Below are 25,090 nucleotides of genomic sequence, written 5' to 3' on the forward strand. Positions count from 1 at the left end.
AGCTGTGGAAACCTGTATGTTGACCCGAGAGGGCAGGCTGGTATTTTTTCAAATATTTTTATTCAACAATTTTTCATAAATACAATCTATAACATAACCAAACACAGCAGCATCAACCCTCCCCCCACCCCCCCCTTAACAGCTGACGGTGATTAGCGCTTTAAAGAATACAATAAAAGGCCACCACCTTTTGCAGAACCCCTCAATTGCACCCGTTGGCATGTATTTAACTTTCTCAAGATGCAAAAACCCGCATGAGATCCTGTTGCTAACTTTGGTTGGTTCAATTGCTCTGTTTTATAACCTTTGCTCTCGAGTCGCCAGGTATCTTTATGATAGCGCCACGAGGTTCAAGTCCAAGTAATGATCAATAACTCAATACACCGATTAGTAAGATTCAAATCAAAGCACATTTATTATACACAGTCATCGCTATTCATGCACAAATTCTACGTCTAAGCTACTTCTACAACTAACAGGCCTATACTTAGCTTCGGACTGGCCCACCAGGTCAGGGGAACAAATGGCCTTTCGTTCGGGTTCTGACGGATTGGTAGCCAGGAGCGCCTATCTCGTAGCGAGCGTTGACGTAAGACTTACGGTCTCTCGGCGGCAGCTGCTCCGGTCACTGTCAAGGGTTGGTTCGCGTTGCTGAGTGACCCGGTCAAGAAGAACGATTTGAACTTGGGGCTTAACTTTTATAGTCCCCAGGGGCTTCCCGCCTTTCGGGGCGGCCCCTGTACCTGGTTCTAGGTGATTGGACTTCGTTCCAATCGCTTGGTTCGATTTCTCCAATACTGGAGCGGTTCCCTGATCAATGGGCGGTCTCGAGGTGTCCGTTAACCTCTTTTGTGTTGGCTCCTGCTGGCGCCAGGGAGTCTGGCTTAGCTTTGTGTGTCCAAAATGTTACGATTATTCCTGGGGATTGCTTATTAGTATGTAGATGGCCGATACATTATTATGCAGATGGCGGCTTGTATCGATGCTGTCTGGGCTTTTTGCAGAGTTTAATACACCGTAACTTGCACCTGCTGGTTTCTGCCTGTGTTAGCTGAATTTCCCTTCAGCCTTTGCTGTTCTCCATTTTAAATCGGGAGTTGGCCAACTCGGGTGGCTACAATCCCCCACCCGCTCCGAGGCACTGGGTGGAGAAGCTGATCTCCAATCCAACAAATCCCACCTGCGAGCGATCAATGAGGAGAAGGCTCAGACATCCGCCCCCTGAACCCGCCTGCAACTCTTGACAGGTCTGACACCCTGAATATGGCCGCTCGGGGACAGAGCTCCAAGTCCATCTGTAAAATCTCTGACATGGTGCTGAAGAAGGAGACCCCAAATCTCCCCAGCTCAGGACAAGCCCAGAACATGTGCCTATGGTTTGCTGAACACAGGCTGTTACTTTTTACATTTCATCCAAAAGATGCCAAGTCAGGGAGTGCAGCTCTGCCCGCAGTGCTCTCCCCGCAGTGCTCCCCCCGCAGTGCTCCCCCCGCAGTGCTCCCCCCGCAGTGCTCCCCCCGCAGTGCTCTCCCCGCAGTGCTCTCCCCGCAGTGCTCCGCCCGCAGTGCTCCGCCCGCAGTGCTCCGCCCGCAGTGCTCCCCCCGCAGTGCTCCCCCCGCAGTGCTGCACGGGAGTAACAGCCTGGATTGTGTGCTCAAATCTCTGGAGTTGACCTCTTTCCTCAAGAGGCAAAAGTGTAATTGATAAAATGCAAAAATAAGGCATTGCTGTTGAAAAAAAAAAGAGCATTCAGACAGACCTGTGTTATCGAGTAGGCCAGAGCAAGTACGGTCGTTATGATCAATACACGCTTGATGCTAGAGTTACTTTCAAGGTGTCCTAAACCCAGGAATAAAAGAGAAAAAAAAGTATATTAATATCAGTGTACGATGTGTATTTATTACATAAGAACTAAGAACATAAGAAATAGGAGCCAGAGTAGGCCATTCAGCCCATCAATCTTGTTCTGCCATCCAGCAAGGTCACGGCTGATTCTGATGTGGTCTTATCTCCACTTTCTTCCTGCCCCTACAAGGGTCATTACCCTCAGCTCCCTTGTCAATCAAAAAACTCATTAAAAATTCAATGACTCAGAGTCCACTGCTCTCTGGAGGAGAGAATTCCAAACACTAACGAACCTCAAAGAAGGGAGTTCCACATTATTTCAGTCTCAAAGCTAGATCAATGACTTGGATGAAGGGGCCAAATCATAGAATAGAAGGAGGCTGTTCAGCCCATCGAGTCAACACCGACCCTCCAAAAGAGCACCCCACCTAGGCCCAGATTGCGTGGGTTTCCTCCAGGTTGAGCTGTAGGTATACCCACTGTGCTGTTAGGGAGGGTGTTCCACGATTTTGCCCCAGCGACAGTGAAGGAACGGCGATATATATATATTTTTTTTAATTGAGTACCAAATATTTCCAATTAAGGGGCAATTTAGCGCGGCCAATCCACCTACCCTGCACATCTTTGGGTTGTGGGGGTGAGACCCACGCAGACACGGGGAGAATGTGCAAAACCCACACGGACAGAGACGCGGGCCCGGGATCGAACCTGGGTCTTCGACTTTTCGACGTCGTGACGCAGTAGTGCTAACCACTGCCCCTCCGTGCCTCCCGGAAGGAGGAACGGCGTCATAATTTCAAGTCAGGGTGGTGAGTGACTTGGAGGGGAACTTCCAGGTGGCGGGGTTCCCAGGTTCTGCTGGTCTTGTCCTTCTGGACGGTAGTGGTCGTGGGTTTGGAAGGTTTGTCTAAGGAACCTTGGTGAGTTACTGCACTGCATCTTGGAGTTGGTACATGTCATGTTGGGTGTTCCGATACACAAACGAACCAACACGGTTGTAGATGGTACAACTCTGTTTTATTATTCTGCACAATAATAACTATTAACTTCTGGCTGTGGTTCGTACTTCACCAGCTAACCTGTGGACCCAGCCCTAGCACTATCTTAGTGAGGCACTCAGCACATGGTGTATGTCTGAGTGGTGCGCTGTGAGCTCTGAGATATCTCCTGCTGGAATGAGCGGGACCTGTGGTGTTCCCTGTTTTATAGTGCGTGTGCTCTCACTGGTGATTGGCTGCGATGTTGTGTGTGTTGGTTGGTCCATCTACCTGTCCATCAGTGTGTGTGTGATTGCACCATGATATGCTAATGTGGATATCATGACATCCCCCCTTTTCACAAGGATATGTGCCTACATGGTAATAAAGATTGGTGTGTACTGAGTGCGGCTGAGTATGTGTGTGCAATATTTACAACATGTACATGAGGCTAAACTATATACAGAGGGAGGTGTCAGGTGCAACAGAGCAACGAGGTTGTACCACAAACAAAACAAGTGCAATCATCAAATATCGAAAGAGAACTCCTGGAACGACAAGAAAGAAACACGTTAACATTATTGCACAGCAATTCAGTGAGTCCAATGTGCAAACAGGCTCAAGTCCAGTCTATTAGGTGGGCGACGAATTCGGGTTGACCGCCTCGAGGGTGGGTCAGGATCCACCGGCTGAGGAATGGGCCTGGCCACGGGCGAGAGAGGAATAGGCAGAGTGGCAGGAAGCTCAACAAAGTCGACATCAGGGACAACAGGAGGGCGTGGCACCGGTGCATGATCACGTAGCGAGCGCGGAAGCAGCCGAAGGGCCCGCCGATCACACCGGCGAATGGAGCCATCAGGCATGTGAACCAGGAACAAGCGGGGAGCCACGCGGCGGAGAACCTCGGCGGTTGCCGACCAGCCACCCTCTGGTAGGTGTATGCGGACGTTGTCTCCAGGCGTCAGGGCAGGAAGATCAGTTGCCCGAGCGTCATGTGCCACCTTCTGCTGAGCACGCTGCTGTTGCATCCTTTGCAGTACTGGAGCATGGTCGTGTTTAGGAAGATGAATGGACGGCACAGTGGTCCTGAGGGTGCGACCCATCAACAGCTGGGCTGGCGAGAGGCCTGTGGACAGTGGGGCCGAGCGATAGGCCAGCAGGGCTAAACAGAAGTCAGATCCGGCATCAGCAGCCTTGCAGAGGAGCCGCTTCACGATATGGACGCCCTTTTCCGCCTTGCCATTCGACTGGGGATGCAAAGGGCTGGACGTCACGTGTGTGAAGCCGTAAGAAGCGGCAAAAGACCATTCTTGGCTCGCAAAACAGGGCCCGTTGTCCGACATGACGGTAAGCGGAATGCCATGGCGAGCGAAGGTTTCTTTGCATGCTCTGATGACAGCTGGTGATGTCAAGTCATGCAGGCGTATGACCTCCGGATAATTGGAAAAATAGTCAATTTTAGTCAAGCCTGCCGAGCGCATGAAAGAGGTCCACACCCACCTTCGCCCAGGGGGACGTCACCAACTCATGGGGCTGAAGCGTCTCAGGGGGTTGCGCCGGCTGAAACCTTTGGCAGGCGGGGCAGTTGAGCACCATGTTGGCGATGTCGTCGCTGATGCCCGGCCAGTACACAGCTTCTCGGGCCCTCCACCTGCACTTTTCAACCCCGAGATGGCCTTCGTGCAATTGTTTGAGGACAAGCCGGTGCATGCTGTGTGGGATCACAATCCGGTCCAACTTTAGGAGGACACCATCAATGACGGCCAAGTCATCCCGGACATTGTAGAATTGTGGGCACTGCCCCTTGAGCCATTCAAGGGGCAGTGCCCACATTCCATCATGTGGTGCATCACACGTTGTAGAAGGGGGTCAGCCGCAGTCTCACGGCGAATGTGGGCCAGACGTACATCAGTAGCCGGCAGATTGCCCGATGTGAAGGCTACTTGTGCGTCGACCTGACAGACGACCCCCCCCCTGATTCGGGTGGTGAGCTCACTGCTCTGGACAGGGCATCCGCGATGATGAGGTCCTTTCCCGGGGTGTAGACAAGTTGGAAGTCGTACCTCCGGAGCTTGAGCAAAATGCGCTGGAGGAGAGGGGTCATCTCGTTGAGGTCCTTCTGAATGATGCCGACCAGGGAGCGATGGTCGGTCTCCACAGTGAACTGCGGAAGACCATACACATAGTCGTGGAATTTGTCGATGCCGGTTAACAAACCCAGGCACTCCTTTTCAATCTGCGCATAGCGCTGTTCTGTGGGGGTCATGGCCCGCGAGGCATAGGCGACCGGGGCCCATGATGCAGTGTCGTCCCGTTGCAGGAGTACCGCCCCAATGCCTGTCGAGATCTTTGTTTCCTGAGTAGTGTCGAAGAACGTCAATACCGGGGCGGTGGTGAGCTTGATCTTGAGCTCCTCCCATTCCTTCTGGTGTGTGGGCAGCCACTGGAATTCCGTAGTCTTCTTGACCAGGTGGCGAAGAGCCGTAGTGTGCGAGGCAAGGTTGGGAATAAACTTCCCCAGGAAGTTGACCATCCCGAGAAAGTGCAGCACTGCCTTCTTGTCTGCCGGCTGCGATGGCTGACACTTTAATCGGCATCCGGCCGCACCCCTGACCGGGAGATGTGGTCCCCAAAAACTTTAGCTCAGTTTGACCAAAAGAACACTTAGCTCGGTTGAGGCGCAGGCCGTGATCTCGTATCCGTGCAAAGACACGCTGGAGACGACTGATGTGCTCCTGTGGTGTGGTAGACCAGATGATGACGTCGTCAACATAGACGCGCACCCCTTCGATGCCCTCCATCATCTGTTTCATGATGTGATGAAACACTTCGGATGGCGAGATGTTGCCAAACAGCATCCTATTGTAGCAGTATCTGCCAAAGCGAGTGTTGAAAGTGCACAGCTTCCTGTTGGACTGATCCAGCTGAATCTGCCAAAAACCCTTTGAGGCATCAAGCTTGGTAAAAATTTTAGCCCGGGCCATTTCGCTCGTGATTTCTTCCCGTTTGGGTATAGGGTAGTGTTCCCTCATGATGTTATTGTTCAGGTCTTTCGGGTCGATGCAGTTCCGGAGCTCGCCAGAGGGCTTTTTTACGCACACCATGGAGCTGACCCATGCCGTTGGCTCCATGACCCGGGAAAACACCCCTTGGTCCTGCAGCTGCTGCTTGAGGTGGTCCTCGAGTGGTGCTGGGACTCTACGAGGTGCGTGAATGACCGGGGTGGTGTCTGGTTTGAGCCGTATTCTGTAAGTGTAGGGCAGTGTGCCCATGCCCTCGAAAACCTCCTGGTTGTGGGCGAGGAGTGAGTGGAGCTGTGCCCTAAAGTCTGCATCCGGGAAATCGGAGGTGCCTTCTAGAGACAGAGTGTGTATCCGCTGAACGTGGAGGATCATCTTGCACGCCTGTGCGCTTAACAGAGAGTCCTTCGAGGATCCAACTATCTCAACGGACAGTGTGGCTGTGTATGCATTATGTGTAATCTCGAGCTGGCAGGATCCCATGGCCGGGATAACATTACCGTTGTAATCAACCAGCTGACAGTGGGATGGCCGAATCGGTGGTTTGACCTTCAAGGTGTAGAAGGTTGACCATGCAATGAGATTGGCGGAGGCACCAGTGTCTAAGCGGAATGTGATTGGTGATAGGTTGACCGTTAGGGTGGCACACCATTCATCGCCCGGATTAATGCTGTGCACTGGCATCGGCTGGTGGGTCCTACTTGGGGACATCCGGTTCCTGTCTATTACCGCAACGTGGAAGGGTTCCCAGTCGTCGGTATCACCGGTCTGCACGTCGTCAGGGTATGACCCGGTGTATGGGGGCTGAATGGCCCGCACGTCCCTGCGAGGCTGGCGGAGTTGCGGAGAGTTTGGCAGGTTGAGCTGCTCGACAGCAGGCAGCGTAGTGGCCCATCCTGCCACAGCGGAGGCATTGTCGCGTTTTGGCTGGACATTGCCGCTTTAAGTATGCGGATCCACAGTTGCCACACGTCGTGACGTCATGGCGTTCGTTGCGCCACCGCACATGCGCGGTGCGGTCCTGCGTAGAGTGCGCCTGCGCGTCTCATCCCTCTGCATCGACGTCCCCTCTTTTGGCGTGTAAAAGCACGCGAAGTGGTCGCCCTCGTCCGGGCCGCGGGCCGGGAGGAACTCGTAGGACCCCTGCCGTGCCGATTCGGCCGCCTGGAATTGGGAGTACCGGCTGGTCGCGTTTTCGTGGCGGACGTAGGTCTCGATGGCGGTGGCTAGGGTGAGGCGCTTTATTTTGAGGAGCTGCTGGCGTAGGGTGACCCCAAAAACTATCTGATCTCGAATCATAGAGTCGGAGGTGGCCTCGTAACCGCAGGACTGCGCGAGGATACGGGGGGGGGGGGGTGTCAAATGAGATTGAAAAGGCTCATCCTTACCCTGCAGGCGCTGCTGGAAGAGGTACCTCTCGAAGCTCCCATTAACTTCCACGCTGAAGTGTTCCGCAAATTTTAAAAGGACCGTCTTGTACTTTGTCTTGTCCTCGCCTTCCGCGAATGCCAGGGAGTTGTAGATGTGGATGTTGTGTTTCCCCGCCGTGGAGAGGAGGAGGGCGATCTTCCTGGTGTCCGATGCATTCTCCCTGTCTGTGGCTTCTAGGAAGAGCTGGAAGCACTGTTTAAACAGCTTCCAGTCGACGCCGTGATTTCCAGCCATTTGGAGCGGCTGCGGCGGGCTGATGGTGTCCATGGCGCAGGATGGCGGATCTCTGAAGATGTGCAGGTAGGTCTCACAGTCGCTGGCGAGTTTCCAGTCCTGCTATCATGTCGTGTTGGGTGTTCCGATACACAAACGAACCAACGCGGTTGTAGATGGTACAACTCTGTTTTATTATTCTGTACAATAATAACTATTAACTTCTGGCTGTGGTTCGTACTTCACCAGCTAACCTGTGGACCCAGCCCTAGCACTATCTTAGTGAGGCACTCAGCACATGGTGTATGTCTGAGTGGCACGCTGTGAGCTCGGAGACATCTCCTGCTGGAATGAGCAGGACCTGTGGTGTTCCCTGTTTTATAGTGCGTGTGCTCTCACTGGTGATTGGCTGTGATGTTGTGTGTGTTGGTTGGTCCATCTACCTGTCCATCAGTGTGTGTGTGTGATTGCACCATGATATGTTAATATGGATATCATGACAGTACACACGGCTGATACTGTTCGTCGGTGTGGAGGGATCGGATGTTTGTGGAAGGAGAAGCAATCAAGTGGGCTGCTGTGTCACCACACCTAGAGTGGTGGACATTGTTTTTGACTCCTTTTTTTGAAAATAATATATAGCTGCTCGAGAAGCAATTCAGAGAATGTCCATTCCACTCACTCCCAGGTTGAAGGGCTTATCTTAGGTAGAAAGCTGGGCCTGTACCTATTGGAGCTTAGATGGAGGTGATCTTATTGAAACATAGAAGATCCTTAGGGGATACCTGGAGGATGTTTCCACTTGTGGGGAAGGCTATAACTAGGGGACACAGTACAAGACAAAGATGAGAATTTCTTTCTCTCCAGACGATCGTTAGTCTGTGGAATTCTCTTCCACAGAGAATAGTGGAAGCTGGGTCATTGAGTTAAGTAGATTTTTGTTAGACAAGGGAGGAGCACAGAGAGGAAAGTGGAGCTTAGACCACCACCAGATCAACTATGATCATACTGAATGGTCTAGCAGATTCGAAGGGCCAAATGGCCTAAGTTTGTTCCTGAGGTCCTATGTTCCTCAAGGGAAGGTCTTTTATTTTTAAACTACGCCAATAGTTCTAGATATCCTCACGAGAGGAAACATCCCCTTAGCATCTACCCTATCGAGCCCCCTCCAAATCTCGATAAGATCACCTCCCATTCTTCGAAACTCCAGAGAGTATAGGTCCAACCTACTCAACCTCACCTCCTAAAACAAACTCTTCATCCCAGGAATCAGCCCACAAAAGGTGAAGATTTAGAGGGGATTTGAGGACAAACCTTTTCACCCAGAGGATGGTGGGAATCTGGAACTCGCTGCCTGAAGAATAGTGGCAGAGGCCTCGAACATTTAAGAAGCATTTAGATAAGCACTTGAAGCACACAAGGCTACGGACCAAGTGCTATAAAATAGATAGGTGCTTGATGGCCGACGTAGATACGACGAACCAAAGGGCCTCTTTCTTTGCTCTATGACTCCAAGAGAACCTTATCTGAACTGCTTCCAACGTAATTGTCTCCCACCTTAACCTTAACAGTACATTTTCTCAATGCTCAAATAACAACTTTAATTTACATAGTGCTTTTAAACAGAGGAGAACATGCCAAGGCACTTCACAGGAGTGTTACCAAGCAAAATTTGGCATGAGTGACCCATGGCAATATTAAGGCAGATTGGTCAAAGAGCTGGATGGAGAGTGAAAAAACAGAATCAAGCTTTGCTGTGACTCCTTTCATAGACAGATAGCCAGCCAGTGCCCCTAGTCACAGGGGTGGAAGGGGGGCACCAAGAGCAAGTGCCACTTTGGGACAGAACCCAAATGAGAATGCCAATGTCTTCAGGCAAAGAGAGGGGAGAAATACCGGAGAGGAAAAATCTCTCAAAAATAAAAGTTAATAATTTTTTCAATGTTGCATTGAAAGGAAGTCAACTTAAATAAAGAAATGCATCCCTAGTACTCGCCCCTCCAACCTGAAGGGCAATTTCTAATTTCCTGACAATGATGAGATAGACCAAACAGAGCCAACGTTCCCCGGATGTTGTGCAAGGAAGCACGGGTCACCTCACATCAATGGAGAATAGGATTCCGTGCTGGGAGCAGCGTGCTACGATCGTAGCACCCAAGTCTCAAAGGTGGAGGCCGAGAGATGAGGGTTTAGGGAGGGAATTTCAGAGCTTAGGACCCAGCAGCTAAAACAGAGCCGCCAATGGGCGAAGCGATTAAAATCGGGCTTGCACAGGAGTTCGGAATTGGGGAACCATAGAGATCGAGGAAGGTTGTGAGGTTGGAGGACGTCACAGAGGTAGGGAGGGGTGAGGCCCTCGAGGGTGGGAATTTAAAAAAAGGAGGTGTTGCTCAACAGGGTGCCAATGGCATCAGACATGGAGAAGCTCGACAACTTACCAAATGCCAAGCCTAATATTATTACACTCAGCTCAGTCGCCAACAGAAAGAATCGTGAAATCTCCCAAAGAATCTAAAAGAGAAATAGCAAACGTTTCAATCACTGATGGCATTCATTGCGCAAACTGGCCAAAATATTTTACTCCTCATTTTGAATCGTAAGCTGAGCTGTGGAGGCTCCAGTTTTTCCAGATCTTACTTATCGAGACTCACACACAAAGAACTATGGGGGAGGGGGAGGAAAGAGCAAGCAAATCTGCAACTCAGGGCCTCAGGTGTAGGGAAGAAGGCTGGGGACTGGCATGGGGGTGGGTGGGAGCAGATGTGTAGGGAAGAAGGCTGGGGACTGGCATGTGGGTGGCTGGGAGCAGATGGGAAAGAGGGAGAAAGAGAATTATCCTTGGAGTAAACCTGGAGGTATGGTAGATTGACAAAGCGCAAGGTAAATTGTAGTCACCGTTACAGCTTCCAGATCTGCCGCAAACCTATTCATTGGCCATCTCCATCACTCTCCCCGGTCAGTGTCTGAGATTTTACCAGAGCTTCGGCAATCTGAGCTCTGCTGGCAACACCGTATCCACTCCACCACCAAGGCTGCCTGCTCCCCCCTCCTAATCCCTAACCTCCCTCCGTAACATGACCACCTTTGCCTCAGCTTAGCTGCTGCTGGACCTTTGATGTCCGCTTTTGGTTCCTCTTGGTTATAGAACATAGAATTACAGTGCAGAAGGAGGCCATTCGGCCCATCGAGCCTGCACCGGCCCTTGGAAAGAGCACCCCACTCAAGCACACAACTCCCCCCCCCCGAGCTGCCCACTCAAGCACACAACTCCGCCCCATACCCGTAACCCAGCAACCCCACCCAACCCCTTTGGACACCAAGGGCAATTTAGCATGGCCAATCCACCCGCACATCTTTGGACTGTGGGAGGAAACCCACGCAGACACGAGGAGAACGTGCAGGCTCAGCACAGACAGTAACCCAAGCCAGGAATCAAACCTGGGACCTTCGAGCTGTGAAACGACAATGCTAATCACTGTGCTCCCGTGCCACCCGTACCGTGGAAATAGACTATTTCAGAGCTCTTCTGTAAGCTCATCCATAACGCCAACTCACACTCTCTGCTCCTAATGCCACGCAGTGATGCAAATATGTGGGCAGAAAGTGAAAAGCGGGATCCAGCTGCCAGACAGTTGAGCAGCATTCCTCATCATGGCTGACGTGAGTAAAAGGGCAATTGGTATAGAGAGCAAGTGCCACCTGTTGGACCCTAATGAAGATGCCAATGTCTTCAGAGAGAGGGGGGAAATATTGGAGAGAAAAAGTGTCTTGAAAACGAAAGAGTGGCACGGTGGCAAGCACTGCTGCCTCTCAGCGCCAGGGGCTGGTTTAGCACACTGGGCTAAATCGCTGGCTTTGAAAGCAGACCCAGGCAGGCCAGCTGCACGGTTCAATTCCCGTACCAGCCTCCCTGAACATGCGTCGGAATGTGGCGACTTGGGGCTTTTCACAGTAACTTCATTTGAAGCCTACTTGTGACAACAAGCGATTTTCATTTCATTTTTTCCCCCATTTTTCAGGGACCAGGGTTCGATTCCGACCTCAGGTGACTGTCTGTGTGGAGTCTGCACGTTCTCCCAGTGTCTGCGTGGGTTTCCTCCGGATGCTCCACTTTCCTCCCACAGTCCAAAGATGTGCAGGTTAGTTGGTATGGCCATGATAAATTGCCCCTAGGTGGGGTTTCGGAGCTCAGACGTAGGTGGGGTGCTCTTTGTGGTCCGGTGCAGTGGGCCGTATGGCCTCTTTCTGCACTGTTGGAATTCTATGAATCTTTTTCAATGCTGCTCTAAAAGAAAATCAATTTAGATAAAGAAATTCTGTGGGCAACATGGTAGCATAAGTGGTTAGCACTGTGGCTTCACAGCTCCAGGGTCCCAGGTTCTATTCCCGGCTTGGGTCACTGTCAGTGTGAAGTCTGCACGTTCTCCCAGTGTCTGCGTGGGTTTCCACCGGGTGCTCCGGTTTCCGCCCACAAGTCCTGAAAGACGTGCTGTTAGGTAATTTGAACATTCCGAATTCTCCCTCAGTGTGCCCGAACAGGCGCCGGAATGTGGCGACTAGGGGCTTTTCACATTAACTGCATTGCAGTGTTAATGTAAGCCTACTTGTGTCAATAAAGATTATTATTCTTCCTTAGTATTCTGTTCTCCGGATATTGTGTAAGGAGAGTGATTGATCAAACAGAGCCAACGTTCTCCGGATATTGTGTATGGAGAGTAGGATTCCTTGCTGGAATTTCTTTATCTAAATTGATTTTCTTTTAGAGCAGCTTTGAAAAAGTGTGATGAACGGTTACTGCCTTATCATCATGTAAGGTGATGTCCCCTTTAAGACCGGGCTTGGAACCCTGGGGACTCCGCCTCTGGCTCCGCCCATCTGTGAGCCATACATAAAGGGCTGCCTCATGGGCTGTGTAGCAGTCAGCACTTGTCTCAGCTCTAACATAGTTCTTAGTCTAATAAAGCCTTCTTTACAGTTTAATCTCCAAGCTTCGTTATTGAGGGTACATCAAAAAGATTCACAGAATTGCAACAGTGCAGAAAGAGGGCATTCGGCCCACTGCACCGGACCACAAAGAGCACCCCACCTACGCCCGAGCTCCGAAACCCCATCCAGGGGCAATTTAGCACGGGCATGCCAAGATTTTAGTCCCCAAGTCAACAACCAGCTCCGAGAAATGCGTTTGGTTTTCTTTTATAGATAGAAATCCAAAGAAGGAAATGAAAGCGAAAGTAAAGCTTATTCCTCTACTTACCTTGTCCGTTACTATAGCTACGGTGGACGCACTGACTGTCATGGAAACAACTGCACGAGTGATACCCACTGTCGCCACAACAAAAACCTGCAAAAGAAAGAATTACCCAATTAACTTTTCTAAAATTATTTCATGGGATGTGGGAGTCGCTGGCACGGCCAACATTCATTGCGCATCTCTAATCGCCCTCGAGAAGGTGGTGGTGCACCGCCTTCCTGAATCGCTGTTGCCCCGGAGGTGTAGGTAGATCCACAGTGCTGTTAGAGAGGGAGTTCCAGGATTTTAAACCAGCGACAGTGAAGGAACGGCGATATATTTCCATGTCAGGGCGGTGTGTAGCTTGGAGGGGAACATGCAGGAGGCGTCTGCAGACAAAATATCTTTTTGGTTCCAGTTGTTAAAGACTAGGTTCGTATTCCCCCGAGTACTGAAGGTTAAGGGGTGTTCGGATTGAGATATTTAAGAGAATTGAAGAAACTAATGTGCTGAGGGAATCCAGAACCAGGGGACGTAATCTTACAATTCAAGCTAGACAGCTCCGGGGGTGATGTCAGGAATCACATCTTCCGACGAATCGTAGAATTTACAGTGCAGAAGGAGGCGATTCGGCCCATCGAGCCTGCAGCGGCCCTTGTGAAGAGCGCCCTACTCAAGCCCACCATCCCAGTAACCCCACCCAACCTTTTTGGACACGAAGGGCAATTTATCACGGTCAATCCACCTAACCTGCGTGTCTTTGGACTGTGGGAGGAAACCGGAGCACCCGGGAGGAAACCCACGCAGACACGGGGAGAAAGTGCAGACTCCGCACAGACAGTGACCCAGCGGGGAATCGAACCTGGGACCCTGGAGCGGTGAAGCAACAGTGCCAACCACTGTGCTACCGCGCCGCTCATTGGGCAGAAGAGCCAGAGGAAAACGAGCCAAAAGCCGAGCAGGACCAAAGGTGCAAGCAGCCGAAGGGTAGTGGAAATCTGGAACACTCGGCCGTAAAAAGCTGGAGATGCCGGGAGTCAATTGAAAATTTCAAAACCGAGATTGGCAAATTTGTGTCAGGGCTCTTGGGCCCGCCTGCCAGAGTGGAGGTGTACCGTGCCCCCTGATTTTATTTTTGACAGTGCTGTCAGAAGATCTTATCAGAAAAGTTGGCTGTGTTTCTGGAAAGAAACATGCCGGTTTCAGGCAGAACCGGACACTTTTTGGGACACATTGCACCCAGTATTTCTTCAGAGAAAGATAGGAAACTTCGGAACGGAGCCCTAGAAACTCGCTAACCCTTTCAGCTGGGAAATAACACGAGACAGCGGGAACCGAAAATGAAATAAAGGCAAGGGCGGCACGGTGACACAGTGGTTAGCACTGCTGCCTCACAACTCCAGGGACCCGGGTTTGATTCCCGGCTTGGGTCACTGTCTGTGCAGAGTCTGCACGTTCTCCCCGTGTGTGCGTGGGTTTCCTCCGAGTGCTCCGGTTTCCTCCCACAGTCCAAGGATGTGCAGGTTCGGTGGATTGGCCCTTAGTGTCCAAAAGGTTAGGTGGGGTTAGTGGGAATAGTTTTTAAAAAAAATTAATTATTAACGTTTATTGTCCCATTTTGTCAAAAAACTGCGAAAATGTCCATAACCAATTGTTTTGATAGCGGCTTCAACTTGCGGTAGTTTTGTCGGTCTGTTATCGTAATCTTCTTGCTTCTCGCTCAGATTCCAAAAGTGTGAGCACATCTCCCTCACGAACTGGCCCTTTCACATTCCGAATGATGGATCGGTTGCTGTCATCCATAAATTCCACACGGACCTGAATGCACTGTCCCTGCGAACCAGTCCTTCCAAGAACTTTGGTAACCTCCAGACACTTTGAAGCCAATCGTTCAGGGGCTGCAGTCGTTCGTGGGAATAGGTGTGGGCTTAAGAAGGGTGCTCTTTCCAACGGCCGGTGCAGACTAAATGGGCCGAATAGCCTCCTTCCGCACTGTAAATTCTATGATTCTAACCAAGCAAATTAATGGAGCATCCCTCAATAAACAATTTCACCACAATCAAACATATACTCAACAGTGGGAAACATAGGAAAAAGGAGCAGGAGCATTTTAGCCCTTAGAACCTGCTCTGCCATTCATTATGATCATTTAACACTGTAAACCTGTTCCTGCTTTTCTCCACTATCCTTTGCTCCCTTTAGCCCCAAGTGCTAGATCTAACTGCATCTTGAAAACGTACAATGTTTAGGCCTCAACTACTTTCTGTGGTAACGAATTCCACAGGCCGACCACTCTCTGGGTGAAGAAATTTCTCCTCATCTCTGTCCTAAATGGTCTACCTCGTATCCTCAGACTGTGACCCCTGGTTCTGGACATCCTTCCTGCATCCACCCTGTCCAGTTCGGTTAGAATTGTATGCATTTGTATGACCCCCCCGCCCCCTCAGTCTGGTAAACATTTGCTGGACTCCCTGTACTCTAGCTCCAGCACATCTCCCCATCGTGAGCAAATGTACATTCCCCCCACATCGCCATATACCCAACCACTGAGTCATCAATGGAAGTCATGCTTGTAGAAAAAGGAGAACAATTTGGCGAAAGAATTTAATGAATGAAAAAGATGCACAGATAGTCTCCAATCCCCAAGAAAATGCTTCTATGAAGCTATAGCTTTCATAAGCACGGGCAGCACGGTAGCATAGTGGTTAGCACAGCGGCTTCGCCGCGCCAGGGTCCCAGGTTCGATTCCCGGCTGGGTCACTGTCTGTGCGGAGTCTAGACGTTCTCCCCGTGGCTGCATGGGTTTTCTCCGGGTGCTCCGGTTTCCTCCCACAGTCCAAAGACGTGCAGATTAGGTGGATTGGCCATGCAAAATTGCCCTTAAGTGTCCAAAAAGGTTAGGAGGGTTTATTGGGTTACGGGGATAGGGTGGAAGTGAGGGCTTAAGTGGGTCGGTGCAGACCCGATGGGCCGAATGGCCTCCTTCTGCACTGTATGTTCTATAACCAGGTGCTTTCTGTGCTACTACTGGAGGGTCATTTGTAATCGAACCTGCTCATGAAACGGTTTTGGCGACAGTGGGTGGCGGAGGTGCGAAAATGCTGTCAATTTTCCAGTTCTGCTCGCTAGCGAGTCCCCAATAACGGACAGCACCATGAGGAATCCTGAACTGCCACTCCCCTGCAACCAGCGTGACAAAACCTCCCTCCAACCGTTCAACTGGAGCCCGTCCATAATTTCAGCTGAAACTCCCAGTTCAGAGGGCGTGCTGCAATGCTGGGGGTGCCGTGAAAGACATGAAGCCCAGGCCCGGTTTGCTTGTTCAGGTGGACCTTAAAAAATGTCATGGTTCTATTCGAAGAGCAGCAGGAGAGTTTTTCACTCCTCTCCCCAACATCACTCAAATTAACAGGTTAAGTGGTCATTTTTTAAAACAATCAATCACTCTTCAGGTGCAGGTGTTGCTGATAATGTCCTAATTTATTGCCTTTTCTGAATGACCTTTGGAGGTGGTGGTGGTGGCGGCGGCGGTGGTGGTGGTGGTGGTGGGGCACCTTCAAGAACCACTGCAGTCCATGCAGTGAAAGCACACCGGAGAGGGTAACGGGGCTATTAGGGAGGGGCATAAGGAATTTGCCCTGAGCGGGTGAAAGAATGGTCATGTATGTTTTATACATTTGCTACACTTGTCGTTCAGGGTGGTGGAGACTGTGGGTTTGCATGGCCCTGGTGTAGAAGCCTTGATGAGTTGCTACAGATGCAGCAAGATGCTACCATACACGCAAGTTCCTTTTGTTTAAAGGCCGCCCATTCAATACCGGCATCACAAATACCTCTGATGCTGGGGAACTTTTTCCACTGGGTAGGCCATGCACTTGTTCCTTCGTGAACTGCTTCGCTTCTCAACACTGTTTATTCTCCCACTGATGAGAAATGTCTCGCTCCCTTACCAAATCAAACTGACGACAATAAATAGAAACTTCCAGCCAGGCGTATGAAATTACCTCACAGAATTCTCAGTTAACTCTTTCACATAGACCAGGGTGGTTTCTTCTAACAGTCTGCCGATTCGTCTGCTGGTAGGTTCGGTGGGGGTTTGGGGGGAATTAGAGGGACGCTCTCGCAGTAGATTGCTAGGAATGGGAGTGTAAATTTTGTAGTCAAAACTCTGAGCGGTGGGACAAGAGTCCCAACAACGGGAGCCACATCTGAAAAAGAGCAGAGGTGTTCTTGGGCACTTTGTGGGAGCTTTCCTCACCACCAATAAATTATCACTCAACCAAAATGCAGATCATCTGGCCATTCTCACATTGCCAACCTTGCTGTGTACAAATTGGCAGCTCAGTTTCCTCCATTGTGACAGTTTTTTTTCTGTGGAGTCAAGGATCCTTGCAGCCTTCCAGGAATCATAGAAAATACAGCACAGAACAGGCCCTTCGGCCCACGATGTTGTGCCGAACCTTTGTCCTAGATTAAGAACAAATTAATCTACACCCCATCACTCTACCTTAATCCATGTACTTATCTAATAGCCGCTTGAAGGTCCCAAATGTTTCCGACTCAACTACTTCCACACGCAGTGCATTTCATGCCCCCACTACTCTCTGGGTAAAGAACCTACCTCTGACATCCCCCCCTATATCTTCCACCATTCACCTTAAATTTATGTCCCATTGTAATGGTTTGTCCTACCCGGGGAAAAAGCCTCGGACTGTCTACTCTATCTATTCCCTTGATCATCTTCTAAATATCTATCAAGTCTCCCCTCATCCTTCTCCGTTCTAACGAGAAAAGGCCTAGCACCCTCAACCTATCTGCCTCAAAATACCCAGCATATTACAAATCTCAAATCAAATTTTGTTTAGTTCCCCTGCCCCCTTGTTAGGTTAAAAACTAGTTCCAAAGTCACTTTTAAAAAATAATTAACAAGAAACTAATTCAGGGGTCAAATTTTAAATTATGCTCGTGGGATCTTGCTGTGCACAATTGGCTGCCATGTTTCCCTACATTATAACAGTGACTGCACTTCATGAAGTACTTTGACGATTGCGAAGTTCAGTGGGCTGTACCAAGGGTGTGAAAAGCACCACAGAAAAGACATTTTGTTCATATCAATAGGACTTTAAAATGTGCAAAATATAGATTAAAATAGTGTAAAATAAAAAAAGTAGAAAATGCTGAAGGGTTATTGCTGCAGGACAGTCACTCAAAAACAATAATCCCTCTCCGTCAGATGTCAAAGGCTGCGTATTTCCTCATTTTCAATTTCAGGTAATTGGATAGTCTCGATATAAAGCCATTGTAATTAAATTAATTATATCAATTACTGGGGTCCGGTAGCTCAGTTGGCTGGACAGCTGGTTTGTGATGCAAAAGAAATGCCTACCGTGAGGGTTCAATTCCTGTACTGGCTGAGGTTTTTATTGGGGGCACGTTAGCACAGTGGTTATCACAGTTGCTTCACAGCTCCAGGGTCCCAGGTTCGATTCCCTGCTGGGTCACGGTCTGTGAGGAGTCTGCACGTTCTCCCCGTGTCTGCGTGGGTTTCCTCCGGGTGCTCCGGTTTCCTCCCACAGTCCAAAGATGTGCAGGTTAGGTGGATTGGCAGATTGGCCATGCTAAATTGCCACGGTGTGGACGTAGGTAGGGTGTTCTTTCCAAGGGCCGGTGCAGATTCGATGGGCCTAATGGCCTCCTTCAGCACTGTAAATTCAATGATATGATTCTACTGTAACGAGGAGAAACTTAAAACCGGGTCTGCATTCACTGGAGTAGAGAATGTTAAAGGGAATCTAAATTTCCAAGTTCAAAAATTCAGGAAAATTTTTTAAAGAGGAATTAAATATGGTGAATAAATAGTGAATTGGTCAGAAGGGGGATAACCTCGACATTAGCAAGAAAGCATTGTTTCATACAAAAGATTATACGAATATGAAAATTTACAGCTCCCTCCTCGAGGCGTCTGTTGTTGGAGTCAATTGGAGTTTTCAAGGCAGGTTGTTAAACGTTTGTTCTGCAAGGAAGATGGAGCAAAAGGAGGACGAATTGAATAGAGGTTCACGCCAGCCATAGACTCATAGAATTTACAGTGCATGAGGAGGCCATTAGGTCCATCGAGTCTGCACCGACCCTTACAAAGAACACCCTACTCAAGCCCCATGTCTCTACCCTATCCCCGTAACCCCCACTTAACCTTTTCGGACACCAAGGGCAATTTAGCATGGCTAATCCACCTAACCCGTACATCTTTGGACTGTGGGAGGAAACCGGAACACCCGTAGGAAACCCACACTGACACAGGGAGAAAGTGCAAACTCCGCACAGACAGTGACCCAAGCCTGGAATCGAACCTGGGATCCTGGCGCTATGAAGCAACTGTGCTAACCACTGTGCTACCGTGCTGCCCCCACTGAATAGCAGGGGAGGCTGGAAGGGCTGAATGGCCATCTCGTATATTAATAATGCAAATACTTTCTGAAGCAGGAGGTAATAATGGCATATAACAAGGAATTAAATAAACATCTAAATGGTGAAAGAAATATTGAAAGGGCAGGAGGAGAGAGCTGGGAAGAGGGTCAACTCTTGGAGCAGGAACGTACACATGTGGCATCAATGGGGCAGCACGGTAGCATTGTGGCTAGCACAATTGCTTCACAGCTCCAGGGTCCCAGGTTCGATTCCGACTTGGGTCACTGTCTGTGCGGAGTCTGCACGTTCTCCCAGTGTGTGCGTGGGTTTCCTCCGGGTGCTCCGGTTTCCTCCCACAGTCCAAAGATGTGCAGGTTAGGTGGACTGGCCATGATAAATTGCCCTTTGTGTCCAAAATTGCCCTAAGTGTTGCGTGGGGTTACTGGGTTATGGGAATAGGGTGGAGGTGTTGTCCTTGGGTAGGGTGCTCTTTCCAAGAGCCAGTGCAGACTCGATGGGCCAAATGGCCTCCTTCTGCACTGTAAATTCTATGATTCTATGATTCAATGGGTCCTGACCCTCCTTCCGTGTTAGTTCATGGCATGTTTGGTTGGGGACGGGCGGGCTTGGCTGGCTCAACCAGCATTTATTGCCCATCCCTAATTGCTCGGGAGAAGGTGGTGGTGAGCGACCTTCTTGAACCGCTGCAGTCCATGTGGTGTAGGTACACCCACAGTGCTGTTAGGGAGAGAGTTCCAGGATTTTGACCCAGCGACAGTGAAGGAACGGCAATATGCATCCAAGTCTGGGTGGCGTGTGGCTTGGAGGGGAATTTCCAGGTTGTGGTGTTCCCATATGTCTGCTGCCCTTGTCCTTCGAGGTGGCAGACGTCATGGGTTTGAAACGTGCTGCTGAAGGAGCCTTGGTGAATTTCTACAGTGCATCTTGTAACACACTGCTGCCACTGTGCGGTGGTAATGGAGGGGTCGAATGTCGAAGGCGGTGAACGGGTTGTCTATCAAGTTGCTTCATTCTGGATGTGTTGAGCTTCTGGAGTGATGTCAGGGCTGCACTCATCCAGGAAAGTGGAGAGTATTCCGTCATATTCCTGACTTGTACCTTGTAGATAGCGGACAGGCTTTGGGGAAATTGGGACGCGAGTTACTCGATGCAGAATTCCCAGCCTCTGACCTGTTCTTGCAGCCGCAGTATTTAAATGGCTGGTCCATGTCTTGTTTCTAGTCAATGGTAACCCTCAGCATGTGGATAGGTGGGGATTTCAGCGATGGCAACACCATTGAATGCCAAGAGGAGACAGGCATAGTAAACAAAAAAGGTTAAAATTCAAGGAATGCCGCTTGCCACAAGAGCAGACCGCACAGCCCCTTGAACCTGTCTCATCAATCTAAAAGATTGCGGCTGACTCGCAATGCACTTTGCTAACCACTAATGTCCCAGAATTCCTTTACTGCTGATAAATGTATTGACCTCAGTCTTGGCGGAGTATCCACAGCTCGCTGGGATACAGATTTCCAAATATTCACAAACCTGAGTAAAGTAATTTCTCCTCATCTCAGTAACTGATTTACCCTTTTATCCTGAGACTATGAGGCTAGTGCTAGACTCTCCAACCAGAGGGAAACAGCGTCTTAGTATCCACCCCCTGTCAAGCACCGTCAGAATCTCACACATTTCAATGAAATCACACATCATTCTTAACTCCACCGATTATGGACCCATTTAACTCAAATAATTACACTGTACTGCAGCTGCAGCAGTCAGCATCCCATTCATATGGGTCTCTTGTGAAGCATGTGCTCCAAGGCACTCTCAGAACAATCTGTTCTCACAAGCTTCCACTCACTTACTATTTTAATTCCCCATCCCAATCTAACCTCACTCTCTTCCTGGCCTCCAACAGAGTTGCAACGTATCATAAGGGGCAGTAACACGCTTTCGGATTTTGAAATAGGACAGCCTTGTCCTCCACACTGGGCTCAACCGCCATAGGTCGAACCATTGCTTCATTAATTCAGTCCGCAGGATCTGCCGCTACCACTTACACAGCCTTCCTTATTATCCCACTTACCGCCCCCCCATATCCAGTCATTTGTTCTCAAATGTTTCCATTTTCTTTCATGTGATGTGGGCATCGCCAGCAAAGCCAATATTTGTTGCCCATCCCCAACCTCCCTCGAGAAGGTGGCGGCGTGCCGCCTTCTTGAACTGCTGTAGTAGATCGGATGTAGGTACACCCACAGTGCTGTTAGGCAGGGGGTTCCAGGTTTTCCGCTCACTGACAATGAATGAATGATGATATAGTTCCAAATCAGGGTGGTGTGGGACTTGGAAGGGAACATCTAGGTGGTGGGCTTCCCATGTATCTGCTGCCCTTGTCCTTCTAGGTGGTAGAGAACATGGGTTTGAAAGGTGCTGCCGACTTTGGAGAGTTGCTGCAGTGCATCTCGGGGATGGTACACACGGCTGCTCCTGGGCAAGGTGGAATGTTGAAGGTGGTAGATGGGCTGCCAACCAAGCGGGCTGCTTTGTCTTGGACGGTGTCGAGTTTCCTCAGTGTGGTTGGACCCGCAATCATGTGCAAAGTATTCCATCACACTCCTGACTTGTGGGAAACTCTCCACTTTCCTCTCCCTCGTCTCTATGTCTTTGCTTATAAACTTCAGATCTCTCATTCTGTCCAGTTCTGATGAAAGGTCATTGCCTGAAACATTAAATCTGGTTTCTCTCTCTCCACATAACTGATGATTTCCATTTCAAGGCTTCCAGCATCTGTATTATTTAGCTTTATGACAGAATCAGGCATTTTTTTATAGTTGGTGGAGATCTCTGACCTTACAGCTGCTTTTCTATCGTTTCTGAAGCATCCTAGAGCCATCAGCTACTCTGGAGTTGGTCTCCCTGGTGGCCAGCTTTATGGACTGGGAAGGCTTAGATTAGAACGCGCATGTCGGAGCCAGGCATCGTGAAGCAATGGCCCAAACAATCCTCTTCGAGGCCATCGTCAAGGCAATGGAGATGACTCAGCAAATAACCACGCACAGAAAATGCTGGCATGTAATCAAGACACTTTTAAAAAGCTGTCTGCCCTTATTAAAATTGAAAGGGAAGGGGGGGTTCTGATGTAATGTCACTGACTTGAAGTATTAACTGTTTCAGATCGTCAGTATCTGTAGTGACTTGCTTGTGTCAAGGTAAAGGGGGGGGGGGGGAGGAGGAGGATTTTGACTTTGCTTCTCTTTCTCAACCTTTTGACTTCTGCCTCGCTCGTTCTCGATCTGTGCCAAGTTCTCCACCATAGTCAACAGCTTGAAGCATCGCTCGGGAATTTCAGAGAGGTCAATTCAAATCGTTTATGGTGTTGGCTATGTCTCACTGGGTAACACTTTCACCTCAGAGGGTGGTGACATTAAGGATCACTCCAGAGACATAAGCCCATACTCCAGGCTGACGCTCAGAGTGCAGCACTGCAGTCAGAGGTGTCGTCTTTCTGACAAGTTGTTAAACCAAAGTCTTGTCCGACATCTCAAGTAGTTGTGTCAAAGTGCTTAAGTGTTTTTCAAGAGTAGTCACTGTTGTAATGTCGGAGATGTGGCCCTAGTGGTGGCCTGTGGGTGGTCCTAGTAGTGGCCTGTGGGTAGCCTCACTGTATAGCTTACAGATCCCAAAACAACTGTTCACCACTATTCTGTTTCCTGTCACTCAGCCAACTTGGCATCTGTGCTGCCCCTTTTGTTCCATGAGCTTTGACCTTGCTGACAAGTCTGTTATGTGGCACTTTATCAAATGCCTTTTGCAAGTCCATGTACATTACATCAATCTTGACCCTCTCTGTTGTGTTTCACAAAACAAAGTTCACATTTTGGCAGGGGCTAGGGTGGCAATGAGAAGTACTGGATGTTCTCTCATGGGAATAGTCCGTTCTGCCACTCTTAGATGGTGGCTGTCCACAATATTTCAATTTTACTGAAGTTTTTCAGAACTAAAGAAGTTAGTTTGTAGCCTCCCACTCTTTTCTTTTCACACCCTTCCACAGTTTCACCCCTCCCTATTTCTGTAATCACCTCGCCCGACGACGCTCTGCGACATCTGCACTCCTCCAATTTTGGTTTCTGCATATCCCTGATTTTATTTGCCTCACCATTGGTGGCCCAGACTTTACTTGCCGGGACAATCTGTGCACAGCAAGCTAGCATCAGCAAGCAGGTGAGTGACCAGATCATCTATTTTAATAATGATGGTTGAGGAATAAATGTTGGCCAGGATATCACGAGAACTCAAATAAATACAGAAATGCTGAAAAAAAGACTAAACAGGTCTGACAACAGTCTCCCCAAACAGGCGCCAGAATGTGGCGACTAGGGACTTTTCACAGTAACTTCATTGAAGCCTACGTGTGACAATAAGCAATTATCATCATGTTAGGAGAGAGAAACAGAGTTAACATTTCAAACCTAATATGGCTTCATCAGAAGTATTCAACAGGAGAATTCCCCTGCCCTTCTTTGGAATGATGTGGAGATGCCGGCGTTGGACTGGGGTGAGTAGAGTAAAAAGTCTTACAACACCAGGTTGAAGTCCAACAGGTTTGTTTCAAACACTAGCTTTCGGAGCACTGCTCCTTCCATTCACCTGAGGAAGGAGCAGTGCTCCGAAAACTAGTGTTTGAAACAAACCTGTTGGGACTTTAACCTGGTGTTGTAAGACTTCTTACTGTACTTCTTTGGAATAACACCACGGGATCTGTTACATCGACTTGAGGGCAGACTGGATCTCCATTTAATGTCTCATCCAAAACACGGCAAACATGACAGTGCAGCACGGCTGCAGTGCCACACTCAACAGCTACATTATGTGCTTAAACCATCAAGTGGGTCTCCAGAGCCAATGGTCAAGACAGCTATAGCACAGCCGGCAATGGCGGGGCAACGCACGGTGCGGGGGGGGGGGCGTTCCACCAATGTCACACCAGTTTCCTAATGCACTGCAGAAGACTTACCAGTATGTAGAATGTAGTGAAGATGGGACTAGATGTAGCCCGAATCTTTGCTCTAGCCGATGGAAGCTTCCAGAGCAAAAACGCAAAGAAAAGCACGTTGGGGACGAGCAGAAAGGCATCCCAGAATCTAACTCTGTTTGGAAATGGGGGATTAAAAAAAAACATTTAGAAAAGATGTGAAACTCTGGCGCGCGCACACAACTTTCCAACAACAACTTCCATTCACATAGCAACTTTTAAATAGCAAAACATCCCAAGAAGCAGCACAGGCATGTTAGCAAATTACGTTTGACACTGAGCCACAACAGGAAATATTCAGACCTGGTCAAAGAGTCAGAAGTATCTTAAAAGAGGAGCGAGAGAAGAGAGGCAGAGTGGTTTAGGATGGGAATTCCAGAGCTCAGGGTCCCGGCAAGTAAAGGCTGGTGAGGCAAAGGAAAATCAGGGATATGCAGAAGCCAAAAATGAAGGAGTGCAGATGTCGCAGAGCGGCATAGGGCGAGGTGATTACAGAAATAGGGAGGGGCGAAACTGTGGAAGGGTGTGAAAAGAAATAGTGGTAGGATACAAACTAACTTCTTTAGTTCTGAAAAACTTTAGTAAAATTGAAATATTGTGGACAGCCACCATCTAAGAGTGGCAGAACGGACTATTCCCTTGAGAGAACATCCAGTACTTCTCATTGCCACCCTAGCCCCTGCCAAAATGTGAACTTTGTTTTGTGAAGCACAACAGAGAGGGTCAAGATTGATGTAATGTACATGGACTTGCAAAAGGCATTTGATAAAGTGCCACATAACAGACTAGTCAGCAAGGTCAAAGCTCATGGAACAAAAGGGGCAGCACAGATGCCAAGTTGGCTGAGTGACAGGAAACAGAATAGTGGTGAACAGTTGTTTTGGGATCTGTAAGCTATACAGTGAGGCTACCCACAGGCCACTGCTAGGAT

The 25,090-nt window shown here is 49.3% G+C and overlaps 1 protein-coding gene across 1 annotated transcript in view; it reads right to left on the minus strand.

The window, feature by feature from the left end:
- Positions 1-25,090, minus strand: part of tpra1 (transmembrane protein, adipocyte asscociated 1) — a 101,622-nt gene that overhangs the window by 23,265 nt on the left and 53,267 nt on the right. Inside the window, exons 3-6 of the mRNA XM_072473042.1 lie at positions 24,142-24,274; positions 12,741-12,827; positions 9,925-9,997; positions 1,760-1,839 (exon numbers count right to left, since the gene is read on the minus strand). Coding sequence (XP_072329143.1) covers positions 1,760-1,839; positions 9,925-9,997; positions 12,741-12,827; positions 24,142-24,274 — 373 coding nt within the window. The remainder of the gene's footprint in view (positions 1-1,759; positions 1,840-9,924; positions 9,998-12,740; positions 12,828-24,141; positions 24,275-25,090) is intronic.

Source organism: Scyliorhinus torazame, chromosome 13 (assembly GCF_047496885.1).
Source record: "Scyliorhinus torazame isolate Kashiwa2021f chromosome 13, sScyTor2.1, whole genome shotgun sequence".
NCBI lineage: Eukaryota > Metazoa > Chordata > Chondrichthyes > Carcharhiniformes > Scyliorhinidae > Scyliorhinus > Scyliorhinus torazame.